Below are 26,763 nucleotides of genomic sequence, written 5' to 3'. Positions count from 1 at the left end.
TGCAGCCCCACAAGGGAGGGCCTGGGTTGCTGCTTGGTTCCTGCACCGCAGCCCCTGTGAGGTGCAGAGAGCTGCCAGGGAGCGAGCTCCGCCCCTGCGGAAAATCTGAGCTCACTGCTGGCCTGGTCCCCAGCGGCCATGTGGGAAAGGCAGCCCAGAGTGCAAGCCCCTGGGGCCGCCCACTCAGCATGAGCCCAGCTGCTCCACAGGCGGCCCAGCTGAGCCCACTGCTTCTCCTGCCACCTGTGCCTGCCGGGCACTAACCCAGCTGCAAGCCGGGGGCAGGGGCCGCTTGTCAGGAGATGGCAGCAGTGTGGGGCACAATGGCCCTGCTTGCTGAGTGGGGCGCCAGGTGCTGCTCTGAGCAGTTACCAAGTGCTGTGAGCAGGGCTGGACCGGCCACACGTGGTCATACCCACCCCAGGCCCTGGCAACGCTCCCCCCTCCCCTTCCCTGCCCCAACTCCAGTGACATGTGCCGAGGCCCGGACAGCTCCTTCAGTGTCACGCCCACCTCCCCCCACCTGCTTCCTGCAGACTCCTCCCTGGTTGCCTGTGCTGGGGTCTCTGGCCAGAGGGTCCCCCGCCCACTCCACTCCCCATATCAGAGCCAGCTAGAATCCAGGCTCCAGCAGGTTCAAACCTTTGACCCTTTTAATGAGGCTTCAATACTATACACAGCGTTTACAGACGGGGGAAAGGCTCTTTCCAGCCATGTGAGAGGTGAGTCCACAGCCCACCAGCCCCGGGGCACGGCCACAAGGGAGCCAGTCTCAGGGAGCAGTGGAACTGTACAAAGCGAGCGCTTCACAGCGCAGGGGAGACCAGGTGCTCTGGCTGGAGGCTGCTCCCAGAGTAGGCTTGGCTTGGCTGTGCGGAGATGGAGCAGGGCCTGGCTTGCAGGAATGTCGGTCCTTTACTGCACACCTTCCATCATCTTCAGGAACTCTGCAGGCACAAGCAGCCAGACACATGGTCAGTGCCGGGGGGGGAGGGGGGGGAGGGGCTAGGGAGGGGGTGCTGGGAGCTCAGGGGCTGGGTTGGGGATGGTGGGGGTGCACCTGTGACACAGTGGGACTGTTCTTAATGTCTCCTCTGAATACCGTGTGGGTGCCTCAGTTTCTGGCTGACACTCTGTCTCCTGGCAACTAATGGCCAGGCCCTTCCCCCCTGCAAGGGGATGCTAAAGGTGTGGGAGAACAAAGAGGTCAGGTGACCTCCTGGTCCAGGAAAGAGACAAAGGCCAGAGAGGAGGGGCTGGAGGGGGTGTCAGTTTGGGGCTGGCTGGGGACGGGAAGTGAGGGCAGACGGGGTGGTCTGCCTCGCTGGGCCCCAGAATGGACACGGCTGAGGGATCCCGTTCTCTGTACCTACAAGCTCTGTGTTAGACCGTGTTCCTGTCATCGAATAAACCTCTGTGTTACTGGCTGGCTGAGAGTCTGACTGCGTAGTGGGGGGGCGGACCCTGTGGTCCCCCCCAGGACCCAGCCTGGGCGGACTCGCTGTGGGACGTGCACGGAGGGGCATATGCTGAATGCTCCAAGGAGAGACCCAGGAGGTGAAGCCGTGTGAGCTTCTTGCCCTGAACAAGTCTGCACCAAGGGAGAGGAGGCTCCCCAAAGTTCTGCCTGGCTTTGTGGGGAGAAGTTCCAGAGCATCGCCCGGGGACTCCGTGACAGCACCACACCCATCATGCAGCACAACTCTCACAAACACCCCCACGCGCTGGGCTATCAGGGTACCCTGGCCCCGGCACCCAGTTGAGACCCCTCTGTACCGGGGGGCATCCCTCAGCTCAGAGGAGAGGTTGGGGAGATGGAGCTGTTGGGGCTTAGGAGAGCTCTGAGCACAGATCCTGCTGGGCTCGAGGAGGGGAGGAGGCCTGCCAAGGGCGGGGGAGTGAGAGCTGCCCTGGGCAGCCCCACAAAGCCTGGGTGAGGGAGCCCTGGGCCTCACCATCAAAGTCGATGCGTCCGTCATTGTTTTTGTCCCCGTCTTTCATGAGCTCCTCAATCTCCTCCTCAGTCACGCTCTCCCCAGAGGCTCGGAAAATCTCGGTCAGCTCTTCGGCATCGATGTACCCATCCGCGTTCCTGTGGGGGAGGGCATGCGGCTCTGAGCAGGGCTGGCTGGGCGGGCGGAGAGCAGGGGCTGCAGGGGACTCTGGGCCCCCAGCCTGGCCCCTGCTCTAGCAGCCAACGCAGTTGGTGCAGCTGCTTCTGCAGCTAACGCAGGAGCCTGGATGACTCAGGCTCAGAGGGAACTTGGGGCAGAGACGGGCATCCCCTGGGCTGAGAGAAAGGCAGCAACGTTACTGAGGGGATAGAGGTCGGTGGCTACGGGTGAGGCAGCCTGGTCAATGGCCACTGGGCCAGGGACCTTCCTGCAGCCTGCGGGGGCAGCAGGACTCAGAAGAATTCAGCAGTGATGTGAACCCCCCACGCTGAGCTGAGCTGGGCTCCGCTGCAGGTCTCCGCCCCCATCTGCGCTGGGGGAGATGCGTGTCCCCCGAGCCAGGCCGGCGGAGCTGACTCACTTGTCGAAGATGCGGAAGCACTCTGCCAGCTCCTCCTCCGACTTGCCCTTGGCATCCTCCTTCATCTGCCGCACCATCATGACCAGGAACTCTTCGAAGTCAATGGTGCCACTGCCTGCGGGAAGAAGCCACCCCAAGGTCAGGAACCGCCAGCCCCGGCCCCCTCCCCAGGGATTGTTCCAAGAGGAAGACACTGCTCACCGTCTTCATCCACCTCCTCAATGATGGCATCCAGCTCCTCCTTGGTGGGAGTCTGCCCCAGCATGCGCATGACGGTGCCCAGCTCCTTGGTGCTGATGTCCCCGCCGCCGTCCGCGTCGAACATGTCGAAGGCGGCCTTGAACTCTGCAGGGCAGGGCCGAGTTAGCAGAACGAGCCTCAGCTCTGCCCAGCGCCCATCAGCATGGCCAGCGCTGCTTGGCTCTGAGCCCCTGGCATTCCCCAGGTACCGAGGGGTGGGCACAGTCGTGGAGACAGCCCAGTGCCCTCCCAGGCTTGGGAGTAGGATGTGCTGGTCAGGTCTATCACCCTCTTCCCTTCCCAGGAGAGGGCAGGTCCTGGGGGAGTCCTGGGGGCAGGTGCCCCTTCAAAGTCACCCTGGTCCAGCAGCTCCTGTCCTTTCCCCTCTCTGCGGGGAGCTCTGACAGCCCCTCCTGCCCTGTGCCCAGAGGGGCTCGGTTACACTCACCCGCAATCATTTCCTCGCTGAGGAAGGACCGCGCTTCCGCCTGCTGGTCCGTCGTCTGCAAGGCAAACAAAACAGCTGCTCACCCAGAGCTCCAGCCCAGGCCCTGCCACCTCTTCTCACAGCAGGCGGGGAGCTGCCAGGTCTGTCCCCTCTCTGCAGCAGGGTGTAAGCAAGGCGGGTCGCTGAGCCACCCAGACCCCAAGGCTGAGCACTGCCACCCACCCCCAGCACCTGAGCTCACAGCCATGCACTCTGGGCTCAGCCGCACGTCCCAGAGCCCTGCCACAGAGCACCTGCCACCCAGGCCACTGCCCACCATGGTCCATGGGCATCCCGTGGCCCTGGGTGCAGGGCGTGTGCCAGGGAAAGGCAGGCGTGGGCGTGTTACATATGTGATTTACACAGACTATCAGCACTTCACAAGCGTTGTCAGCTGTGCACCGTCCTGGGAGGTCCCCAGCCAACCCCCGCGGGGAGGCCCCGTCTGACCTGCCAAGTGTCCGGTGAGCTCCGTGGCTGGCTCCGAGATCCTGCAGGCCACGGGGAGGGGCCTGCGTGAACAGGCCACTCATGGCCACTTGCTGCTGCCGGAACCCGGGTCCCTCCCTGCCATGACCTGCCCTCAGGCTCAGGTCCAGGGGCAGCTCCCCCACTTCCCACAATCCTCTGCCCTGCTGGTGCACATGGTCGACCCCCCACCCCCCCAGAGTCCTCTCCCTCTCTGGGTCATTGGGATTGGGGGGAGCAGCCTGGCGGCCGAGCATTAGCCTGTGCGCCCGGCTCCCAGCTCTCACTAGCCCCGGCCAGGCTGCTCCATCGACACCGGCAGCAGGACCTGGTGCTGGGCGTTCCCAGACCTGGACGTGCGCGTCTATTCTTAGCAGAGACTGGGCTCCCTTGTAGGGGAGCAGCGAGACGCCAGGCTCACGCACCTGTTGGGAATCGGATTGAGTTACTCCTTGAGGGCCAGGCCCAAGCAGCTGGCGGGAGCTTGCAGGCCTGCAGACGGGTGTCTTATGACCCAGAGCTCAGCTTACTGGCCAGCCTGTGCTCAACGCTGCTCCTGAATCCCAGCCAGACCTCCGCTTCCTTGGAGCCGAAACGCAGCCTCCTGCCCCCCAGTGCAGCACTGACCCACCCAAGCGACTGGATGCTAGGACGCCAGGGTCCCTGTGCAGGACAGGGGCTGCCTCAGGGCTTCCTCTCCCTGCTGAGTGAGATGGGAGCAGCCCCTGCCAATTCCTCACCCAGCCCTCCTGACCCCTTAGTACGCGTGCCCTGTTCCACACCCCGGGTCAGCGCCATTCGGGGGTGGGGGGACAGTATGGGATGAATCTGCAAATCGCAACATCATCTCCTTGTTTTCCTAAATGCCCCCACCCAACCACCACCACCACATCCCCCGCAGGGACCTTGGCCCTGCAGCCCCAGTCCTGCTTCATCTCACACAACCAGCCCAACCGCCTTCAGCCCTGCTAACGCTCTGATCGGGAGCCGCCCTGTGCTCGGCGCTGTCGCCCGCGTGCATGATCCCGTGGGCAGTGGCGTCTCCTGAAGCATAACCGCTGCCCTGCAGGACCTGACCGTCCCGTGGCTCCTGTGCCAGCCTCTCCAACGGGCCTGAGCTGGCCATCTCCCCCCGGGGGAACGTGCCTCCACCACGCACACGTGCCCCACAGTCGAGCCCGGCTCCTGCTCCCCGACATCAGAGTCTGCAAGCACAAGCCCTTGGCCCCTGCTGTAGGGCCTGGCTCCAGGCCGTTCCCGCACAGGCTCTTACCATGTTGGCTGGTCACCCCGCGGTGCCCACAGACCAGAGTCACCGCGCCCTGCAACACACAGACCCCAGGAGCTTCCCCTCCACCCCTGGCCCCCCAATTTGTACTGTCCTCGCCCAGCACGCTGCCTCCCAGCACCACACCATTGGGTGTCACTGGCTGCCGCTCCCACAACAGCCTATCAGCTGCCTCCCGTTAGCCCTCGCCCCCTGATTGGTGGCAGGGCCATTTTACCTAATTTAGCAAAAGCTTTATTGGCCGAGCCGTGGGGATTAGGAGCAGGTCAGGGAGTCGCGCGAGGAATTCGACCCCTCCAGGGAGCAAGACACTGGAGACTCGGCTCCTCCCTCCCGCATGGGCTGAGCACCTGCCGTGGGCTGGCCCAGGAGGGAGGGGGCTCCAGCTAGAGCCAGGGCCGGCTGGCCTGCCAAGGAAGAGCCCACGGCCACTGAGAAAGGGGGCGGGGGGGGGGACTGACCTATTGCCTTCAGCCCGCCTCCTTTCCTGGGTGCCACTGCCCCATGACTGGCTCATCTCCAGCCCAGCTGGGACATGTGGCTTGGTGTGTTTATCCCTCTTTCCGGATGATCTGGGGTTCCTGCCAGCCAAAGTCTACAGCTATTTGGGGGGCTGAGTTTATTCCTTGTTTCTAGCCCCCTCACCCCCCAGTTCTCAGATGTCCCTGCGTTGTCCTGTCTTTACCCAGCTCCAGCGCTTCCTCAGCCCCATGGCTCCCTTTCCTGCATTCCAGGAACCGGCTCCTCAGGCTGGGGCCAGAGCCCGTCCTGACTCTCCTCCAGACATCTCACCCCCAAGAAGCCTCCGGCCGGAGAGCACAAGGAGCAGCAGGAACCACCTGGCTCTGCGCCCGGGGAGTGGAACGCCCTGCACTGAAAGACTGGCCTGGAGAAAGAGGGGATGGGACCAGCTTGGCTCCAAGTGGCCCTGGCATGGTGGCCGAAGGGCCAGGCATGACAGCTGTCTAGCGCTGGGTCCTGCTGTAGCACCAACTGTGCCTGGAGGCGCTGTCACAGCCCCATGGATGGCAAGTGCCAGCGAAGTGCCCAGGGTTCAGTCCAAGGAGGGGAGGAGGCTGCCATGCAACTGCAGGATCCTAGGCTTGCTTCTGGCCTTGCCAAGCCCATCCCCGCCACAGCTGAGCACAGCCCTTGGGAGAAGAGCCAGGCCTGGATTTTCTCACCCACCCAGAGAGCTGCATTCACAGCATCTTCCCCATCCTTTCTCCAGGAGGGGGCAGCAGCACAGGCCAGAGGGGAGGGCTGGACCCGTCTCCCCATACGCAGGCTTGCTTGGGGAGGGGAGCCATCACTACAGGGCTGGAGGAGAGGCTGGGAGCCCCGGCTAGATAGCCCTGTCCTGCATGGAGGCTCAGATTCCTGGCACCCTCTGGAGCTCTCCTGTTTACATGGGGATCCGGGCTCCCACCCCTCTGGGATGTAGGGAAGGGTGCTGTCCTTGGGAACACAGCAAAGCAAAAGAAGGGGAACCCCAGTCCCCCTCCAGCCCTGGGGGCCCATGGGAATGACCAGGGCCAGGAATGGCTGCTTGGAGCCCAGCCTGCCCTAGCCAGGCCATTCCAGACCCTGGAGTGGATACCACGTGTACAGCCATGACTGAGAGCAAGGGGGCACAAAGGGGCCATGCTGGCTGCTGGCTGAGGGGAACATCCCCTCAGGGGCACTGCAAGGTCAGTGCCCAGGTGTGTGACGCTTTGGGCATCAACAAGTGTGTTACTCTGGAAGCAGGGTCGTCGTCAGCGAGAGTCCAGCCCCCTTCTCTCTGTTCCTGCTCCCCATCCCCCCTGTGCGTGCACCAAGCCCCTGTGGTTCCTGGGGGAGGGCACAGAGCTTCCCCCTGAGGTGACTCAACCTGCCTCCGACATGGAGCCTGTGCTTGATCCCTGCCGGGTTAGTGGAGCGGCGGGGGGGGGGGCAGTTTGCCCTGTCCCATTGCCTAGGCCCCCGGCCTGCTAAGGGCAGAGAAGGGTGCGGCCTCCTTGTGGGAGGGAAAGGTGGCTCCACGGCCCTCTCAAACCAGCAGTGAGGGCTTTCGGGCAGATGCTGCCTCAGGGCTGAGCCTCCTCCAGCCGTGGGTGGCCACTGAGGCCAGAGCCCGGAGCCCGAGGAGGCAGGAGTGGGGCCAGAGCCCAGGGGCGCACTGGTCCCAGCTCCGAGTGATGGGAGCAGCTGGGCTGGGCTCCGTCGGATATTAATAGACATTCCTAAGAAAAGCTGCCGAGGAGGGAGCGGGTGCCTCTCTCTAAATAAGGAAGGGAAGCAGCTGGGTCCAGGCTGGGGCTGGGAAGGATGCCCAGGCTGTGGCCGACTTCCGAGTTTGGAGAGACACAGAGCCCTGGGGAGCCAGCAGCTTCTCACCCATGCCAGGGATGGGACCCATGGGGCTCCTGAAAGCCTGCGGGCCCCAGGAACGGGGGGGGGGAGCGTGAGTGTGTCTCTGTATCCTGGTCTGCCAGACCCCTGGGCACTTGCCCTCACACTGCCAGCTGCTCATGCCAAGTACTGAAACATTCATGTCCCTGTGGGGAGAGCAGGAGGGGGGTCCCCTCAGGTGTGGGGGTCCCAGGGCTGAGACCCCTGGTGTGGGGAGCTCCCTGAGGCTCTCTTGGACGCACTCATGCACTGGGCAGTTTTTAGATAAAGCCACCCTGGAGGGATACAGACAGCTGGGCTGGTTCTGAGTGGGTGCTGTGCGCTGGCTCAGGGATACTTTGATCCGGGTTAGGGGTATGTGTAGAGAGCCCCTGCGCTGGATCCAGATCTTGGGCATGGAGCATTGAATCCTACTAGACCAAGTTTGAATCCACACACTGGGTTCGATCTGGATTGACTCTGGATTGGCGGGATGGTCGAGGGCAGGGGAGGAGAAGGCTGTTGCGGTTGGGTGCTCTGCGCACGGGGTTCCGGGACATCCAGAGTGGGAGAGAGGGATGGATCCGGATTGGTTGGGCGCTGCTGTGTGGCTCAGGATTAACTCCGGATTGGGCGGAGGCGGATCTAGACGAGGCACCGTGCACAAAAGGGAGCCCTGTCAGGATCAGCCAGCCCCGGGCTGGGCAGGATCCGGGTTCCCGGGCGGAGGCGGAGCTGCGGCAGGGAGGATCCAAGGAGGAGCCGCGGCTGAGCGGCCATCGCAGCCTGGACCGCGGCCCCGGTGAGCAGCTCGGGCGGCCGGGGAGCGGCTCCGGGACAGTGCGGGCTGCGCTCCCGCGGGCAGCCCGCCCCCCACTGACCCCCAACCCCCCCAGCTGCTGCCACCCCCCCTCCCCACGGATGCCCCCTAGCTGCCCGGCCCCCACTGACCCCCAAACGCCTCTGCCGGCCCAATTGACCCCTGCCCCTCTCCATTGGCCCCCAGCTGCCCCTGCTTCCACCCAGGTACCCCGCTTCCTCCATGGGGTGCTGGCCTAGCAGCCCCCGCAAGGCGAGCAGCGACCCCGCTGAGACTGGGGGCAGGCTCTGTCCTGGGGCCTCATTTCCCTGCAAGTTTGTAGCGAGAACCACCAAGCACTTGGAGCAGCTGATTGGGAGGCTCCTGACTGCCCCTGTCCCTCTCCTGAACCCTGGCCTCAGCCTTGACCCCCGCCCCCCCCCCGGGTCTCCCTGGACTGTGGCAGGTGCAGAATTGCTCCCCGCCCCCAGCTCTGACTGCTCACCCTGGTCATCTCCCTTCTCCCTGCCCCCCTCTGGGTGCAAGCGCCTGCTCCCACGCAGCACCTGCTCTCTGTGCAAAGGCACACTCCGCCCGGGTTCCTTGCCCCCTTCCTGACCGGCCTCTCCTCCGGCAGCTGCTGAGCTGAGCCCAATGGCCTCCCGCCTCCTGCACCGCCTGCGGCACGCCCTGGCTGGAGAGGGCGAGGGTGACCGGGAGGGGCAGGGCGGAGGCGGCTCAGAGGCGGAGGAATTCCCAGAGAGCTCCGAACTGGAGGATGACACTGACGGGCTGTCCACACGGCTTAGCGGCACCCTGAGCTTCACCAGTAATGAGGAGGAGGAGGCGGCAGAGGAGAATGAGGATGATGCCGCTAGCCAGGAGCTGGGGGATCTGTGTGAGCTGGGGCTGCCCAAGAACCCTGGAGCCATGGAGAATGGAGGCAGGTGCCAGGGTCCCGTTTACTGGGGTGGGGGTGCTGGCCCAGCCAAGATCCTTTTCTGCTGGGGTGGGGCTGGAGGCTCTTTTATTCTAGTAGTGCCAGCAAGGCCCAGCCATGGCCCCCTGGCGCTAGGTGCTGTACAAACCCAGGGTAAAGGCAGCCCCAAGGAGCTTCAAGAGGAGACACCAGCTGACAGGGGAGAACAAGGAACCAGTGAGAGACACAGGCCAGCCTGATGGGCAGTGGGCTCAGGTTGGTTGTAGGCCTCACAGCAATGTGCCTGGGAAGGGAGGGGCAGGGCCGAAGGGTGAGGGCAGCATGGGAGAAAGCACCAATATGACCCATACGTGACGTGGGCTGGCATGAGGGGTCAGTGCCAACGGACTGCACGTGCCTGCACCAAACGGGGCCCTGCACTCCCCAGGCCTCTCTCTGCAGGAGGGGAGCCTGGGCCCTGGGCGGCGAGTTCTCGCCCTCCCTTAACCAGTGTGGCTGGCCTGCAGGGTGAGTGCTTGGCTTGTCTCCGGTGCAGATCCGAGCCCCGCTCCAGCTGAGCGCCAGGGCAGTAACCTACTGACACGCCAGCTCCAGGACTTCTGGAGGAGATCGCGCAGCAGCCTTGTTCCCCAGCGGCTGCTCTTCGAGGTCACCAGCGCCAGCGTCGTCAGTGAGCGCTCCTCCAAATATGTGGTGAGTGACACCTGCCGGGGGGCCAGGCTGGGACTCTGGAGGGGTACAGGCTGCCCAATCCTGCGGGGCGCTGGATGCCCCCTGCTCCTCCCACAACTGGAAAAGTGCTTGGGTCCCAAGACCCTTGGGAGTGTGCTGCCCCCAGGGGCGGAGAGGGAGGGCAGGGGGGCTGGAGCTGATTCTTGTCTCTGTCTCTCCCCGTGCTGCTCTGATGGCGCTGGTGGCTCAGACGAGCCTCAGGTAACTATTGCTGCTGTTCCCCAGCCTGCTCTCCTCCGCCTTCCCCGCCCCCAGGCAGAGCCACCAGCTGCCTGTCCCCTTCCCCAGCATGTGCACATGGGCGTGATCAGTTCGCTGAGCTGCTGCCCCCAGCGTTCCCCTCCCTTGGGCGGGGGCAAGGAGAGCCTGCGCACCCTCACAGCTCTGCTCTCCCCACAGCTCTACACCATCTACCTGATCCGCTCCGGCCAGTTTGACAAGGCCCCTGCTGCCATTGCCCGGCGCTACTCGGACTTTGAGAGACTGAACCGGCGCCTGCGCCACCAGTTTGGCTGCGACATGGCGGGCGTCTCCTTCCCCAGGAAGAGGCTACGCAGGAACTTCACAGCAGAAACCATCGCCAAGCGGAGCCGGGCCTTTGAGCAGTTCCTGTCCCACCTGCACTCCATCACCGAGATCCGCCGCTCCTCCGACTTCCTGGAGTTCTTCTTCCTGCGCGACCTGCAGGCAGCCCAGCGCCTCACCTGCACCGGCATGTACCGCGAGGCCCTGGCCACCTGGAGCAACGCCTACCGGCTCCAGGACAGGCTGGGCGTCTGCAACTCGGGCCGCTTCCTCCTCACGCTGGCCGGCCTGGTGGTTTGCCACCAGGAGCTGGACGAGCTGAGTGAGGCTCATTGCTACTGCCAGCAGGCTCTGCAGCTCCTGGAGGCCCAAGACAGCCACCCCTTGCTGGAGCCCTTCCTTCAGGCCCACGTCCACCTGTCCTGGAAGGTGGGGAAAGACAAGCGCCAGTCGGAGGCCAGGCTGCAGGGGCTGCTCGGGGCGGGGGTGGCTCTGCAGCAGCAGCCCACCCTGAAGGAGTTCTTGATCAAGGAGGCTTTGGACTGAGTGCCCAGGCTGGGGGGGGACGGAGCAGCATGGGGCTCGAGGAAGGAGACTGCACTGTGCATGGGGACTGGAAGAGCAGCAGCAGCAGGCCAGGGCTGGGGTATGTCCTGAGCCTCGGCCTAGGGTGGTAGAGGGGGAGCTGCAGGTTGGGCTCAGTGTGCAGTGGCAGGGCTGTGTCTGGAAGGCGCAGGGGGGAGAGCGGGACGCTGGCGGAGGAGTGGAGTGGGGCCCTGGACTGGCCCAGCACCTGCCTGTCCTGGGAGCTGGTCTCTGCACCGCCGACCTGTTCTCTTGGAAACGGCTCATCCCCCAGTGCTGGGCGCGCAGCCTCCCTGGACCCAGGCTGACTCCCCTCTGCCCTTAGGGGAGGGAGCGGCTGGAACTAGCCGGGCCGTACTGATACTGTACTGATGGGATTCGCTGGCTCCAGGCAGAGTCTGGGGCTCCCCTGGGGAACTTTTAACAATTCTTAAGACTTGGTAGGAAAAGGGGCCGAGACTCCCCAGAGCATGTTCAGATCAGCCCTCCCCAGCCCCACGGCAAAGGGACGGCTCTCAAGCCTTCCAGCAACAACCCTCGCGGCCAGGGCAGCAGTGGGGGCTGGGAGGAGAGATCCCCAGACCCTCCCCCCCCATGCCTTGTGCTTCCTCTGAGATGAGGAGACAGTCAGTCCTTCTCCCCCTCCCCCTCTGCCAGGCCTTGCAGTGCTAGGCTTCGGGGACTCCCCTGGGGCCTCTCAAAGCCTGGCGGGGAGAGCAGGAGCTGCGGCTGAGCGGGCGGGGCAGGAGAACTGAGAAAGGGAAGCTGCAAGGGCTCTGCAGCAGCTTTCTTCCCTGGCGCAGCCTGAGCCCCAGCCCGCTTGGCTCTCCACCCTCCTCCGATCCCACTGGGGGCTCCCTTCGGAGTAGGTCGTAGCCACAGCAGGGTGCTGCTGCACAGCAGAGGTATAAAAGCCATGGAGGCTGGGAATGAGTCTTGGTGGGCATGGAGGCTTTATTAGAGGTAGGTGGGGGAGGCTGAGGACAGCATCTGACAGGACACTCTGTAACTAACAGTCAATAAAACTGCTATTCCCGTGGCTTGCGTGTGACTGCGTGGTCCCTCCGGTGTAGCCTGCAGCGGTCACAGGCTGTGCTGAGGCTCCCAGCAGCACTGAGATCCTGCTGGCTTGAGGCTTCTCTCCGAGCCTGGTCACACCCATCTCTGCGCAGGGGCCCAGCTCTGCACCCCCAGAGCAGGGTGGGGATGTGCCTGCTGCTGCTGACTTGTCCAGCTACAGTTTGCTCTCAGCTGGGCTCTGCTTCACTCTGATGACTCCTTCCTGTGCGCAGGTGACAGCCAGGACTCCATCCCTGCGCCACAGCCGCCCATGCACCAGCCCTCGGCACCCACCTGCCCGGGGGAGAGAGCATCATTACCCTGTGGCCCAGCAGCTCCCCAGCCCCTGCAGCAGGGGGAGGACTTACCGGCCCAGGGGCTCTCACACTCGTACAGCATCCAGTGGTCAGCTCGGAAGGGGGTGTGGAACCACATGGAGTGGTCGAGGGACACCATGAACTTGACAGGATGCTGCCGGTGCGGGAGCAGAGCTGTGCCCAGGAAGGCATAGTCGGAGATGTAGGCAGCCACGCAGCAGTGCAGCTTCATATCGCACTCTCCTGTCAGGCAACCAGAACCACAGCCTTAGAGTTCAGAGATGAGCCCTGTCGTGCCAGGTTCATCCTTGCAGAGCAGGTGCCTGGGGGACACGTCTGTCGAGCTGCTGAGGGCTCAGCTCCCCTGAGGACTGTGGGCCAATCCCCCCTCCGACGCTGCGCTATACCTGGCCACTGAGCTGAAGAACACCGTGACTGAGCCAGCAGCTGCTAAAGGCAAGTCCCTGCTGCACCCTGAACTGTTGACCTATCCTGGGTTAGGGAGGCGGTGGGGCTGTGCACGTTTGTGCCCACAGGCTTGGGAGCGAGAGGTGGGAGATCACTGGCAGCTCCCCCCCAGAACAGGGACTCAGCAGTGAGGCTGCACCCAATCCAGACACAGCGCAAGGACCGGCCCTGCCCCTCCATGCCAGGTGTGGGTGGGCAGGCTCAGCAAGGCAGATGGAGGGATTTAGTGAGGGGGGATCCAGGTGTGGATTGAGAGGGTTCGGTGTGGGGCAATCTGGGTGCGGGCGGCTCAGTGCGGGATCTGAACGCCGAGGGGATCTGGATGCACAGAGGCCTGTTGCGGGGTTTTGAATGCAATGGCAATGGGACTCTGCAGGAGGGTCCAGGTGATGGTAGTTGGGGCTCAGCCGGGGTGGGTCTAGATGTGGGGGTGATAGAGCTCAACAGGGGGGTTGGTGTGGGAGGAATAGTGGGGAGGTCCAGGTGCTGGGGGAGTGGGGGTCAGTGCAGTGGGGATCCAGGTGAAACTGGTTGGGGCTTATTGGGGTGGGAATCCAGGTGGCTTGTCAGGGTGGTCCAGGTGCAGGGGGAGTGGGGCTCATCAGGAAGGTCTGGCTATGAGGGTGTCTAGATGCATGGGGGTTGGGTGGATGAGGGAGCTGCTACCTGTACAGGGATCCCTCCCCCTACAGCTGAGAAGCAAGGGGTGCAGGAAGCAGTGCGGGGGTTTGCAGAGCTTCTTGCACCTGGGGGAGAAATCTGGGAATGGGTCTGACCCAACCCCGGATGCTGTGTAGAGGAAGAGGAAGTCCCGTTCCCACCAGCTGGGTCTTTCCTAATCCCACCCTCTGCCCTACAGTGATTTACCTGGACACTTGAAACATACTGCTGGGGAGAGTCACATGACCACTCTTGTGGCTTCCCCATCAGAGAGTCATTTTTCTGCGGGGAAGCAAAGAAATCTGCAGGGGACACACATTCTGCACATGCGCAGTGGTGCAGAATTCCCCCAGGAGTAGGTCTGGAGTTTTACAGAGAAGCCTACATCTTGAACGTGTGGCCAAAGGGCTTCAGGCCTCCGCCAAGGGGCACTGATCTGGCCACCCCAAGGCAGAGGCAGTTACCAATTGCATTGCAGCACTTGGCCCTTAGGATGAAATCCAGTATCATTATTCCCAAGTTACAAAGGGGGACACTGGTAAGTGTTGACTAGAACTTGCTCATGGCCACAGAATGAGTCAGTGGCAGAGCTGGGCATAGACCCTAGGAATTCTTAGCTGCCATTCCCTGCTCATCTACTAGGCAACCCTGTCTTGCTGGGAGCCTGGAGTAGGTCATGGGGAATGCCCTGGGGGTGCACGCTGGAAGCAGTTACTTAATCCTTGACACAGTACTTACCAATATAGCCTCGTGCCCGAACCCAGAACAGCTGCTTGGGCTCCTGAGGCAGCTGGCAGAGTATCTCCGGTGGGTTCACAGGCTTGATCTCAACTGGCACCTCCTGGGCCAGAATCTTGTTGAGTCCCAGCCTGTATTTCTCCACCAAGTTGGGATCCCTTGAGAAAACAAACACAACGACACTAGTACTAGATTTCTTACAAGGGCAGCCCAGCTGGCCAAGCTGCTTTGGCGGGGAATCCCCACGCCAGCTGCAGTAGCGCCAGCTCACAGCCCCAGGATGGAGGTGCTCTGACAGAGCTCTCAGGGAGCTTCCCATTGCCAGACAATCACAGTCGCTCTCCTCCGCTGCTGCTGGACCCCTCCCTCGGGGCTGAGTTCTGCTTAGCAGGCTGAGAGAGCTGCCTCTCCCCAACCATTCCCCAGCACACGCACATGAGGGCAGAAACTGCTGCCCTGCTTCCTCTCCATTCACTCACTGCAGGTATTTCTGAATTAGCTCTTCTTGAGTCAGCAGCTCCTCCGGAGGCGGCACAGTAGGCATGGTGAACTGGTGCTGAACGGGGCTCTCCTGGCTCTGCTGGAAGGAGGCCTGGCAGATGAGGATTGGCTTCCCATGTTGAATTGCCTTCACTGAGCGAACAGAGAAGCTCTTCCCTGTGCGTGTGCGCTCCACCTGGTATAGAACTGGCACCGTGGGATCCCCTGGAACAGGGAAAGGCTGTGTGACATGGAGCAACATCTCTGTCCTGGCTACCCAAGGGCAGCCAAGCACCTAAGCCCTAACAGCTGCAGTTTGAAAGGGATTACATTTACAGAAGAAGGGACCTTCTGCCTGGCCCCCATCATCTGCATTAAGATCAGGACTCTAATCCAGAGCTGCCTTGGAAGCTACCAGGCTGATGCCTCCTCAGGTGAGTTTCCTACCCAAGGATCCCTCAGTGAGAAGCAGTTTCCTAAGGTGTTCCCATGAGGACTCTTTACTGCTGCTTCTACAGAGGCAGCAATGTCTGCTTCAGGCTCGCTGTCCCTGGAGGGGACTGGTTTTGCTGGGTGACTAACACACAGAGCAGTGCACTAATTCCCACCACCCCTGAGCTCAGGCACTTTACCCATATTACAGCTGTGTAAAACAAGGCAGCAAAGTGATTTGCTATATAAAATCCTAAATCCACCACAGACAGGTGCTGTTCCTCCAGCCAGCGAAGGCCCCCAGATCTGGATGGCTCTGAAGATCATGCATCATACCTCAGCTTACTCTGCATGGACCAGCAAGAGAAGCTCCCTCACTTTACCCCAGCAACAGCTGGGCACTGCACTGTGATGGGAACATCCAGGGGACTCCACCAGCTCCTACTATAGACCTCAACATCCTCCCCACCACACTACAGAGACTCCGGGTGAAGTGTTGGCTGGAGCATCCTTGGCAGATTAGCCAGGCAACCTTCTATTCTATGTAAATTCTTATTCAGTGCTTGTCACCGCAGTATTGGAGCACATTCCAATCCTTTATTAAGTGACATGACTATTATGTCATGTGGTGGTAGTTCTCTCATCCTCTGACCTGGGGCAAAGTGTCTTGTTTCTGCAGCTACATACAGTAACTCCTCGCCTAACATTGTAGTTATGTTCCTGAAAAATGTGATTTTAAGCAAAACAATGTTAAGCGAGTCCAATTTCTCCATAAGAATTAATGTAAATAGGGGGGGTTAGGTTCCAGGGAAATTTTTTTTGACACTGACACACACACACTGATGATTGTGAAGCTTGGCTGAGGTGGTGGAATCAGAGGGTGGAAGGGGGGGGGGGAGAGTGGGAATATTCCCCAGGGAGCCTTACTGCTAAATGATGAACTAGCACTTGTCTGAGCCCTCAAGGGTTAACACATTGTTAATGTAGCCTCACACTCTACAAGGCAGCACAAATGGAGGGAGGAGACACAGTAGACGCATGGCAGTGGCTGCAAATATTCCCTGCGGAAACTGAACAGTGATGAAGAACCCATGCTATCCCATGGGATAGCACCACTCCCTCCACTTTCCAAAGTGCTGGGGGGTGGGGGAGAACGTCTGTGAGAGATAGAGAGAGAGACACAGTGTAAGTGAGTGAGTGTGTGTGTGAGAGAGACAGAAAAAGAGAGATGTGTGTTGTCCCTTTAAGTACGCTGACCCCGCTATAAGTACATTACCTTTTTAAGTAGATCAGCAAGTGGAGACAGCAGCTGCTGCCAGCAAGCTCCCTCTGTCCCGAGCCCTGTTGTGTCCCCCCTCCCCCCTGCTCTGTGGAGATGGGGTACAGGAATGGCAGGAGGGTGACACCCTGACATCAGCACCCCTCTTCCCTGCCCACCTGCTGCACAGCAAGGAGGAGGCTCCCAGGAGCTGCTCCAAGGCAGAGAGCAGAAGCAGCACATGGCAGTGGGAGGAGGGACAGTGTGGGGAGGCCCAGCAATTGATAGCCTGCTGGGCAGCTGCTGCACAGGGTACTTAGGGTAGCTAATAGGGGGGCTGCCCACCCACCGTGGTTCCAAGCCCCCACCACTAGCTCCAACAGGCTGCTCTTCCTGCAAGCAGTGGGCAAAGCAGGTGGCTGCCAAACAACGTTATACAGGAGCATTGTGCAACTTTAAAATGAGCATGTTCCCTAATAGGTCAGCGACAAGGAAACAACATTAAGCGGGATGATGTTAAGTGAGGCGTTACTGTATCCCACTCCCTGCATGTCGCTCTTTGTGCTAGGATAGCACACTCAAGATCAAAGAAATGCCCCTGGTACTTGGACCAGCACCAACTCCCCCCAGCGAAGGGTGGTTTGGATTTCCTGACGTCATGTTTACCTGCTCGCACAAAGTAACAGTGCAGGGAGTGGGCATGGACGTCCTCACTCACGGCCTTGGCAGCTGCCACCAGAGCCTGGCCCACTATCTGCCCGCCGAACAGCCTCCGTGTGACAGGGACCCAGTAGTGCCTCCCCCTGCAGGAAGAGGAATGAGGCGGGTCAGCCCCGGGGACACTGGGCCCGCGGCATTACGCGCTGGCTCGGGGCTGCGCTGAGCGCCTCTGGGCCGGGGCCACTGACCTGCCGTTTCACCCGGGGCAGGAAGGGGCGCGGGGATCCCGCCCCTCGCTAACTAGCGCGCAGGGCGGGCGGGGAGCCACGGGTGAGACTCCAAGCGGCTCCCGCTCCCCACGGCCGGGTCCCCGCGGGCTGCAGAGGGGAGCCCCGGCCCGCGGGCTGCCGACAGGCAGGGGGCTCCGCGGAGCGCGGCCGCCCGGCACCTGAACAGATCCAGGTCCAGGGGCTCCAGGCTGAGGACGCTGGTGACCAGGACGCTGCGCAGGTCGCCGGGGGGCGCCGGCTGCTCCCCCTCGGGCACGTCCCCGCTCCCGGGAGACTCGGCTCCGGCCCCCGCCGCTAGAACCCGGAAGCCGCCGGCGCTCGTGGAGGCCGCCATCTTCTTTAGTCACGTGACGCGAAGTCTACCCACTAACGGCCTCCCTACAGACCGGAAACGACGTCTAAGGCGGGCTACTATAGGTGTTAACATCAACACACACGCTGATTGGCTGTAGGACCTACCCATCATCCTGTACATCCGGTATCTTCTCGAAGAAGCAGGAAGTACCCTCCTAAGATATGGGGGCGGGATGTGCGATCTTATTGGACTGCTCAATTGTCAGTCACTATTCACGTGATTCCCAAAATGTGTGTTGATTGGTGAGGCTGCTGTCAATCCAGGATCATAGCCTCTGATTGGCCAATTAACTGAGGAGGGCGGTGGCTGTGGCTGGGTTAATATGAGCTGAGCTGGCTCACGTACCGTCTCCATCTTCAGCATCAGCCATAGAGGCAGGTGGGGTCCGTCCTGTGCCCAGGGTGAGCCACAGGGCAGGAGGCTGGAGCCCCGGGGTGGGGGGGGAGGAAGTAGAGGGGCTAATCTGCCTCCCTAGGCAGGGCTGGGGAGTGGGCTCATTCCCGGCGTGGGGGGAACAGGGCTGGTCAAATTGCAGTTGTAGCCTGGGGGCCTACCCTGACCTGGCAGTGGGTTGCTGAGGAGGAGCCCAGTGAAGGTGCTGTGGGGGTGGAATGGGGAGCAGAAAGGGTTAAGTTCAGTTACCACTTGGGATGTCCTGTAAAGAAGGGGGTGGTTAAGGGGGCTAAGTAGAAATCTGGGAATCTGAGATGGGGTTACAAAGGCCCTGGTTCTGAGACATGCAGGACGTTGCCTATAGAAGAAGTTGAGGTGTGTGGCATACTGTGCAGTGAAGCTGGAGTTCTTTTATCAAAGTCAGATTCCAGCTTTAAACTCAGGGTAAGGCTACAGAGAGCCTGGAAGTGGTGATAGAGCACATGCAGGGGACTGAGTAGCCATGGACGTTGGCTCATGCTTTAGAAACTATGATGACTTCAAGGAGTGTTTCAACACTTACAAGAAAGAGAACAAGTGCCACTATGGCTTAAAGAACTGTGTCTCTGTTCGCTTTTACAACCGGAAACATGGGACCAGCATCCGCGAGGACATCACGTAAGGCTGTTTGCACTCGGGGGGTGGGAGGGAAGAGGGCCTCAGGCACTTATGAAATTACTCTTCTGTTTCCTGAGGTAAGACCAAGATCCTTCCTGACCACTTGTGGTCATTAAAGAGCCTCTGGCCCTTTTACCAGGGATAGGATATTAACCTTAGTGCCCGACCAAGTCCCAGCATGGAGTCAGTCTGTGCTGCCTAACTTAATAGCTTCTGCAGTCTACATTGGAAATGGGGTTCTTTTTCACTTTTTGTCTGAAACTGCTATGCAGTGTTGCCATATGTAGTTAAATAGCTGCCTTGGTCCATCCCAGAGATGGGTGTGCTTCACCGGGGCAGAAGTGGGTCCTTTGAGAAGTGTTTGGGATAATAATACCCAACTCTTCTTTAGTGCTTATTAGTAGATCTCAACATGCTTTACAAAGGAGGTCAGTGTCACTATCCTGGTTTTATAGAATGGGAAACTGAGGCACTGATCAAGGAGATGTCATTCCTAGTGCACAGGGGGGAGGGATAGCTCAGTGGTTTGAGCATTTTCCTGCTAAACCAAGGGTTGTGACTTCAATCCTTGAGGGGCCAATCTGGAGCAAAAATTGGTCCTGCTGTGAAGGCAGGGGACTGGACTCAATGACCTTTCAAGGTCCCTTCCAGTTCTAGGAGATAGGTATATCTCCATATTAAAAAAGCAGGCTAGTGATAGAACCAAAAATGGAACCCAGGTCTCCTGAGTCCTAGTCTGGTGTTCTATCCACTAGGCATGAGAGTTATTTGTACCTGTTTGGCGTGATCAGTTGTGGCTTTGTCACTTCCTACTTAAAAATCATGGGCCAGATTTTTAAGTCAGATGGGTACATTTGTGTGTGCCTAACTTAAATGCAAATACCCAGTATGCAGGCACTCACTGGGCATGTGCCACACTTGCCAGTTTCAGACTCTCATCCTGTTTTGAGTCTGTATTAATTTCACACCTTCACCTTTTACTAATGGCTAGTACCTCTCTCCTCCCATAATATACTCTCACCTTCCCCTTAGCTCCTCTGGTAGTATTCCCTCATTTTGCATTTTTGTTGTTCATGGTTCTTTCCCTACTGACTGTTTGTTTGAGGTTATGCTCACCCCCTCTCCCTTCCCTGCCTACCTTTAATTTCCAGGACAGGTTTTTTAACCTTGATCGGTGAGCTGATGACTTGTGAGACTATATTTGCTAACTTTTATTTCTTGCAATTTTCTTTTTCCAAGGAACTGTCTGTTGTGTGCCTTAACTAGTGTCTATTCGCATTCCCCAGCCACCTTCACACTAATGGATTTTAGTATTGCCTTCCATTGCACCTTACTTAAGGTCTGATTATGCAGGTCTTACTTATTTAAAGGTAATAAAGGTAATAATTGGAGATATACCAATCTCCTAGAACTGGAAGGGACCTTGAAAGGTCATCAAGTCCAGCCCCCTGCCTTCACTAGCAGGACCAATTTTTGCCCCAGATCCCTAAGTGGCCCCCTCAAGGATTGAACTCACAACCCTGGGTTTAGCAGGCCAGTGCTCAAACTATTGAAGTAATGGGCCCAATTCTGCTTCTGTATAAGTTAGTGGAGTTAGTCACGTGAGTAAAAGGCTGAAGGATCAGACTCCAGTTTCTTAATTCCTCCAAACTTGCATTCTTTAAACATAAATTCCTGATGCATGATAGGAAATGCTTCCTTACTATGTTGAACTAAAGTAACTTGTCATCTGCTCCTCTTGATGCAGCAGACCACAGTAGGAGTGATTTGGGCTGCAAAGGAATAGTGTAATAGCAAGTAAAATTTCCTGAAGTGATTGTGTCCGTGATATGCTTTGACCTTGCCACCTCCGAGGATTGGGAGTGTCTGAGACGGAGATTTCAGTCCAACCTAAGACAGTGATCAAACATTATAAGTATCACTTTAGCCTCTTCTCTCTTGACCTGGGTGTAGAACATTTGCCATATTCAGTGAAATCTTTTAATCCTAACATCTCCTATTATGATGGTATGTGCTTGTCATGCAGTCCTTGGCTATAGTGTTGGCATGTCAGAGAGGGAGATAGCTCTTCACCAGTACTGTTTGATCAGACTACATCCTGTTCCATTGTCTCTCCACTTCCCCAGGTTCATCCAGGTGAAGTTTGGCTGTGTCCGGACACGGGAATACAGTAAGAAGAGGAAACCACAACCCAGCTTGTGCCCAGCGTTTTTTGTCCTGCAGTATAACGAGGAAATAGACCGGCTGGTGATTACTGAACTGAACAGTAATCACATCCATGTAGACCCGGGGGGAACTTCCTTGGCCCGTACTAGCTCTTCTCTAGTGATGAGAACCACAACCAAAATTGCAAGTTGCATGGCAGATGGCAGCCCTGCAACAAAACTGCGTAGACAACAATCAAGAGAGGCAGAAGCCACTGTAACTGTCAGTGAGGAGTGTGTGATGGCTGACATGACTTTGAATGGATCACCTGCTCCACTCAACAAGGTTGCTGTGCAACCTGAGGCAGTGAAGGAAAGTGTCTCAACTTCAGCTTTAGTCAGAATTGCGGAGGTCATGAAAAACTTCCTGAGGGTGGACATGGGCTCATTGGCCTCTATTAGTGTGGGCAGCAACCAGGACCTAGACAGACTGAACTTCCAGACCAGCAAGATGAGGAGCCTGTTTGTCAAGTTCCCTGAGAGCCTGTTGCTGCATAGGGTGCAGAGTGAGAGAGGGCATGTACTTTACGCCTTTCTCGTGGAAAGTAAGGACCGAGTAGGGAAGATGGTGCACTTTGCTGTCCTGAAGGAGGACACTGATGAGAATGTAAGCAAAATGCTAACTGTCTTCAAAGAGTTCAATCCTGAGTGGCAGAAGGTCAAGGTGGTCTTTGTGGACATGTCTTTCCTTCACAAAGCCACCATGCAGGAGCTCTTCCCCTCAACCCAGGTGCTTCTCTCTGTCTACCACACTGTCCGATTCCTTGAGAAGAAGGTAAAGGAAACGGTGGCCACTGTTTCCTTCAAGCATAAACTGAAGTTGGCTTTGATGGAGGTGGTTTTTTCCACCTCCAATGCAAATCTAGACATCTTGTCTCAGCTGGTAAAGCGCTTGGTGGACAAACAGTTGTACGACTATCTTCAGGCCAACTGGTTCTCCTGTGAGATGCTGTGGTACATGCATGCAAAGAAGGGTCTCCATTCCTGCAGCACATATGTAGACAGTCTGGATCTCATCACTCATAAAATATCCAGTCTCTTCAACAAGCAGTTGTCCCTGGAGACCAGTATCCTTCACTTTGTTGAATATGCCGATTGCTTCAATACCAAAGGTCTGGAAAACCTGAACCAGGGTTTCTCAAGTGTTGAAGAGGAGAATCAGAGCAAACATGTGGAAAAGCCTAAAGTGCGTACCCGTGCCTCCATGAAGCGTACCCCTGTTGCTGCCTCACAACCCCAAAACAAATGTCCTGAACCGCCCAACCAACTTGCCAAACAGAAACCTGCAAATCCCCCTGGCACCATGCTGGCAGCAATCCGAGAGAGTTGCACAGACCTAGGCTACCAACTGTGTCTGAATGAGTGGGAGGTGGTGCAGAAGTCAACTCAGCTCATAAATGTCATGAAAGACAATATTGTGGTTCAGCTACTAGAAGACACACACCAGGTCAGCAAAGACTGCAAGAGCTGCAGCTGTTACTTCCACTGCCGGTACCAGCTCCCCTGCAGGCACATCCTGTCTGTGCTGCATGCCAACAAGAAGGCTGTGGAGGAAGCTATGGTATGCAAGCGTTGGCAGAAGAAGTACCAGCACCTTTCAGTCTTAGGAGATAACCTCCTAGATGATATTGGACCCTCAATGGGTAACCAACCAGCAGCAGCGGAAGAAAGATATGACAAAATCCAGTCCCTCAGCAAGGAGCTTGCTAATCTCCTGATGCAGTGTGATGGGGAAGAGCTAGAGGAGCGCAGCTCCACACTCAAAATGATTGTGGATATCTGGGCTAAATCCTCAGAGCCAGTGGAGGAGGCTGGGAAATGCTCTACCTTCAGAAATGTGGGGGACTTGCCATTTCTTTGGGTAAAGCAGGAGGAAATAGAAATGGAGGATGCAGGTGCAACCTCTGAGAGATCACTGACAGGTACTAACATGTTCCTGATTTGAAATGCCAGACGTTCTGTATTCAAACTTGGAGATTCAACAAGCTGTTAGTGGGAGCTGATGGTTTAATTCTCCCCCAGCCTCTTATGGTTCTCTCCCCATTCCCAGTCCCAGGAGACTCAGGGTTAACTGTTAACTTCCAAGACTGTTGAAGATCTCGGTAATAAACTTGAGACTTTCCTGTGTGCTCATGTGTCTTCTCAGACTAGCCATGTTGTGGGGTTTTTGTTTTGTTTTCGTAAGATTATAGGTGGTTATAATATGGCAATTCCCACTTGCCAAGTACATGCTAGGTGCCTGTGTAAGAACCTCAGGGCTGCTGAAATCAGGCCAGTAATGCTCCCTGTGGGATGGTCTCCTTAGCCCAGTCGTCTGCCACAGACGCCTGAAAACTCAGCTGAACCTGGTATTTACACTCAAACCTGGGCTTTACACTCAAAACCTGGTTATAGTGATAAAATAAGTTTCCTAACTCACTTCTTTGGTTTCTGAAAACTAGTTCTTGGTTTTTAAATTTGTGAACTTGTTCATTGCTTGCTGTGGTAAGACTTTAAAAAAAAAAAAAAAAGAGGAAAAAGTATTTTGGCTTTGAACAGGCAGAGAGATGCAAGTCCAGTTGCCTTCCTCCCTACATCCTCTGTTGTGCACTATTTAAGGGCTGTGCCCTGCTCTCCTCTAAGTAGCAGCTGGAAGAAAGTGCAATAATGCGTTTATGGTTTGTATGTTGCTGTTTGTGCTGAGACCACTGCTAGCAGTGGTCAGTTTGCTGCTGTGTATTTAGACCAAATTAATTGTTAAAATATGGTTCTGACTTTGTTTTGTCATTAAATTTGTTATCCATTTTGTCTTGGGCCATAGCCTGTCCTTCATGCTTGGCTTAAAATGCTTCTTTTGCTTATAGTCCCATAGTGGTTTCTAACCAAAATCATGTAAAGTATTGCTGAGGCAGCTATCAGCTGCAGTCTTTGAACTTCAGCCCTATAAACATGAAATATGTGCCTTCCTCAATTGTATTCAATGTGGAAGTGTCCTAAGGGGAAGTGGTTTGGGAGCTCTGAATGGAAGGGTTGTTTTTCCACCATAACAAGTGTTAATTTAATATCTTTGTATACAAATAACTCACTTAATTGGTTCTACGACACCAAACAAAAATCCTCAATCTCCATACTAGAAGGGAAAGATAAACAGGCCCTTTCCCTTCAGTTGATCACAATGGACCCTGCTTTCCTTTTCATGCTGCCAGGGGTCTCTTTTCAACTGGGAAACTTGGAATAGCAGCATGGGGCAGTGCCACAGGAAGCAAAACTAACTCCTCAGAGTGGACTCTTGTCTGCACTAAACTGCTGCTAAGCTATTATCATGCTCCAGAACCTATGTTAATCCATGGTGACTTTAAGGGGAGCTTTCCCCATTCTGGAAGTGTATGTGTGTGTATGTGCATACATAATGGAGGTTATTTTGCCTTTCTGAAAAATCAGATAAACTCACTTTTCCTCCGCTGAAAGCAACAGAGGGGACAGACCTAGCTGTGGCATTTGATCAGAGGAGCCCTATGAGACTGTCATCTGTAATGATCCTAACATCAGACTGGGATATTGGGACAGAGTGAGCCAGTGCTCTGAGGTGGTACAGAATTCTTTTTCCCAAGTGCTTGGCTCATGAGTCTTGCTGAGGGTCTGATTTCCCTATTCCAGACTGGGAAGAAATTTTTTCCCCAGTCAGATGGTCAAGAACTTGGTCACCTTCCACTGCAGCAGGGAGTGGGTTGCCGCCTAGGCTCACCTGCACATATCACTAAGTCAGTTCCCTGCTACTTGGAAGGGCCTTGGCCAGGGGTGAGCCTCACTCCCTCCAGTTCTCTGTCTAGGGCATACTTTAGCTTAGTGTTCTGTGGGCTGCAATCCATGGGTCTCATCCTGTTGGTTGATTTGGGCTTGGTGCAGGGGGGGCTGGGTGGTACTGGGTAGCCTGTGGTATGCAGGAGGTCAGACTAAATGATTGGTTTCTGCATGCTAACCTTAAACTGTATGACCTTGAGGCTCATTTTAGGTCAGAGAGGAGCTTGGATTTGGGCACCTCCACACATCTGTCACCTGGCACCATAGCTCCTGTGTGGGGTCTAGATCTGGGCCTCCCTGAAGCAGCAGCTGCAGGGTCTAGGTTGAAGCAGGGCTACTGCAGTCCAGGGCCATGCCTTAGTGGGGCAGTAGCAGATTAGCTACTGGCATGATGGGGCCTGTGCCTACAGCCCTGGCCAATTCCCCCTCCCCCCCCAATGCCTGGCAAGAGAGCTGGGCAGGAGTGGAGCAGGGAAAGCCCCTATGCCTCCCCCGTGCTTCCCCGTAGCAGTCCCCAACTGGAGTGCTCGGTGGACAGGAAAAGCCCCCGCTCCCCGCGGCAGAAGTGCTGGTGGGGGAAGCCCCAGTGCCCAGACCCAGGACGGGAGGAGCTCTAGCTCCCTGCTGTGGCCGCAGGGGGAGGGCAGCTCTCGCAGCCCCCTGGGGGAGGGAATGACAGAGCTGCTCTGGTCTTGGAGCCAGGGGGGCTGCTGGGTGCGGGGGCAGCATGGAATGCTCTGGCTCGGGTCGCCACAAAACCTTCCTCCGCCTCTGCTGCGGGCAGAGCGTGGCCAGCGCCAGCCCTCCCTTCCCCGGCTCCGCCCCTGCCAACTCCGGGGGGGGTCACATGACCCAGTCCACCACCATCACGTGACCAGCCTGCGCTGCCGGAGTCCCATTGCGCCGGGTCTGGGAAACGTTGCTGCGACCTTCTCGCCAGCTCCTATTGGAAGACGTGTAACCAGGGTGACGAGACTCCCGCTTACGGCCATGCTATACTCTGATTGGTTAGTCTGTCCGTCCTCTCTGTACTCTGATTGGTAGATTCGCCAACAGAGAGCGGGATCTCTTCTGATTGGCTGGGGGTCCGGAACAGCCGCTTTTCTGATTGGCGGTGTGGTTGGTAGTCAGTCAGTGGCCCGGGCCAAGCAAAGATGGCGGCGATGACGGGCCAGGCGCCGCATTAAGGTGAGAGGGGCCAGGACGGCTCCTCGCCCGGGGAGCGCGTCAGGCCGGGGCCTTCTGCGAGGCCGGGCTGGAGCAGTGCATGCTGGGAGGGGGGCGCTCACCCCTCCACCCACACTGGGGGGGGCTGGAGCAGTGCATGCTGGGAGGGGGGCGCTCACCCCTCCACCCACACTGGGGGGGGGCTGGAGCAGTGCATGCTGGGAGGGGGGCGCTCACCCCTCCACCCACACTGGGGGGGCTGGAGCAGTGCATGCTGGGAGGGGGGCGCTCACCCCTCCACCCACACTGGGGGGGCTGGAGCAGTGCATGCTGGGAGGGGGGCGCTCACCCCTCCACCCACACTAGGGCGGGGCTGGAGCAGTGCATGCTGGGAGGGGGGCGCTCACCCCTCCACCCACACTGGGGGGGCTGGAGCAGTGCATGCTGGGAGGTGGGGCTGCCCACCTCCCTCCTCCACACATACTAGGGCAGGACTGGAGTAGTGGGTGCTGGGACCTCTCCCATCCCTTGGCTCCACCTCACATAGTACAGTTCCCTGGGCTGCAGTCTGCCCTCATGCCAGAGAAGTGCTGCCCCCTGCAGGCTGCACACACTTCATTGGGCAAAGTTTGGGCATCACTCTGTTAATCACTAGTCTTGTGTCTGCAAGTGTTGGGATGTGCTGTATTTCATTGTCCTGCCATCTATCTAACTACTCACCCCTCTTCCTCCTTCCCAATAGGCCCATCACCATACAGTGCAGCATGAATCTGGCTGAGGCAGTGTGGATGTTGTGATGGTAACCAGGATGCTGGCATTCCCAACGTGGCTGGATCATAGAGAATCGCCCAATCATAAAGAGAATCAGGCGGT

General features: G+C 58.0%; 4 protein-coding genes across 9 annotated transcripts; 2 read left to right on the top strand and 2 right to left on the bottom strand.

Moving 5' to 3' along the window:
• Window positions 1–666: 666 nt before the first annotated feature.
• On the bottom strand, window positions 667–8,849 carry TNNC2 (troponin C2, fast skeletal type). 4 transcript variants are annotated; one of them, XM_044985701.1, is made up of 6 exons: window positions 8,757–8,849; window positions 3,224–3,278; window positions 2,737–2,880; window positions 2,536–2,650; window positions 1,956–2,092; window positions 667–947 (listed from the first exon to the last, which is right to left on the bottom strand). In XM_044985701.1, exons 2-6 carry the CDS (start codon window positions 3,231–3,233, stop codon window positions 916–918), a joined length of 438 nt encoding a protein of 145 aa, XP_044841636.1. In that variant the 5' UTR covers window positions 3,234–3,278; window positions 8,757–8,849; the 3' UTR covers window positions 667–915. The 4 variants fall into 4 exon arrangements, with proteins under 4 accessions (XP_044841636.1, XP_044841633.1, XP_044841634.1 ...); XM_044985698.1 differs by lacking the exon at window positions 8,757–8,849 and adding an exon at window positions 5,704–5,780; XM_044985699.1 differs by lacking the exon at window positions 8,757–8,849 and adding an exon at window positions 5,004–5,064.
• SNX21 (sorting nexin family member 21) lies at window positions 8,845–11,750 on the top strand. The gene is made up of 3 exons (XM_044985681.1): window positions 8,845–9,133; window positions 9,666–9,823; window positions 10,262–11,750. Exons 1-3 carry the CDS (start codon window positions 8,845–8,847, stop codon window positions 10,931–10,933), a joined length of 1,119 nt encoding a protein of 372 aa, XP_044841616.1. The 3' UTR covers window positions 10,934–11,750.
• Window positions 11,751–12,192: 442 nt separating this feature from the next.
• On the bottom strand, window positions 12,193–26,763 carry ACOT8 (acyl-CoA thioesterase 8). 3 transcript variants are annotated; one of them, XM_044985682.1, is made up of 6 exons: window positions 26,611–26,763; window positions 17,051–17,187; window positions 14,694–14,919; window positions 14,215–14,372; window positions 12,400–12,591; window positions 12,193–12,325 (listed from the first exon to the last, which is right to left on the bottom strand). In XM_044985682.1, exons 1-6 carry the CDS (start codon window positions 26,706–26,708, stop codon window positions 12,207–12,209), a joined length of 930 nt encoding a protein of 309 aa, XP_044841617.1. In that variant the 5' UTR covers window positions 26,709–26,763; the 3' UTR covers window positions 12,193–12,206. The 3 variants fall into 3 exon arrangements, with proteins under 3 accessions (XP_044841617.1, XP_044841619.1, XP_044841620.1); XM_044985684.1 differs by lacking the exon at window positions 26,611–26,763 and adding an exon at window positions 17,493–17,686; XM_044985685.1 differs by lacking the exon at window positions 17,051–17,187 and having other exon boundaries at window positions 26,611–26,746.
• On the top strand, window positions 18,119–23,735 carry ZSWIM3 (zinc finger SWIM-type containing 3). Its single transcript, XM_044985666.1, has 2 exons — window positions 18,119–18,739; window positions 20,866–23,735. The coding sequence occupies exons 1-2, from the start codon at window positions 18,585–18,587 to the stop codon at window positions 22,886–22,888; spliced, it is 2,178 nt and encodes a 725-aa protein (XP_044841601.1). The 5' UTR covers window positions 18,119–18,584; the 3' UTR covers window positions 22,889–23,735.

Source organism: Mauremys mutica, chromosome 13 (assembly GCF_020497125.1).
Source record: "Mauremys mutica isolate MM-2020 ecotype Southern chromosome 13, ASM2049712v1, whole genome shotgun sequence".
NCBI classification, from domain to species: domain Eukaryota; kingdom Metazoa; phylum Chordata; order Testudines; family Geoemydidae; genus Mauremys; species Mauremys mutica.
The sequence above is the reverse complement of the archived record's forward strand: the minus strand, read 5'-3'. Positions and strand labels throughout refer to the sequence as shown.

Excerpts from the sequence above, each read along its gene's own strand:
- ZSWIM3 (XM_044985666.1), top strand. The coding sequence starts at position 18,585 with ATGGACGTTGGCTCATGCTTTAGAAACTATGATGACTTCAAGGAGTGT. Across the intron at positions 18,740-20,865 it reads AGCATCCGCGAGGACATCAC|GTTCATCCAGGTGAAGTTTG; the intron begins GTAAGGCTGTTT and ends CCACTTCCCCAG.
- SNX21 (XM_044985681.1), top strand. The coding sequence starts at position 8,845 with ATGGCCTCCCGCCTCCTGCACCGCCTGCGGCACGCCCTGGCTGGAGAG. Across the intron at positions 9,134-9,665 it reads TGGAGCCATGGAGAATGGAG|ATCCGAGCCCCGCTCCAGCT; the intron begins GCAGGTGCCAGG and ends TCTCCGGTGCAG. Across the intron at positions 9,824-10,261 it reads AGCGCTCCTCCAAATATGTG|CTCTACACCATCTACCTGAT; the intron begins GTGAGTGACACC and ends CTCTCCCCACAG.
- TNNC2 (XM_044985698.1), bottom strand. The coding sequence starts at position 5,730 with ATGGGGCTGAGGAAGCGCTGGAGCTGG. Across the intron at positions 2,651-2,736 it reads TGAGGAGGTGGATGAAGACG|GCAGTGGCACCATTGACTTC; the intron begins GTGAGCAGTGTC and ends TTCTTCCCGCAG. Across the intron at positions 948-1,955 it reads CGGACGCATCGACTTTGATG|AGTTCCTGAAGATGATGGAA; the intron begins GTGAGGCCCAGG and ends TTGTGCCTGCAG.
- ACOT8 (XM_044985684.1), bottom strand. The coding sequence starts at position 17,668 with ATGGCGGCCTCCACGAGCGCCGGCGGCTTCCGGGTTCTAGCGGCGGGG. Across the intron at positions 17,188-17,492 it reads CTGGACCTGGATCTGTTCAG|GGGGAGGCACTACTGGGTCC; the intron begins GTGCCGGGCGGC and ends CTCTTCCTGCAG. Across the intron at positions 12,326-12,399 it reads GTGTGAGAGCCCCTGGGCCG|GTGGGTGCCGAGGGCTGGTG; the intron begins GTAAGTCCTCCC and ends TCCCCCGGGCAG.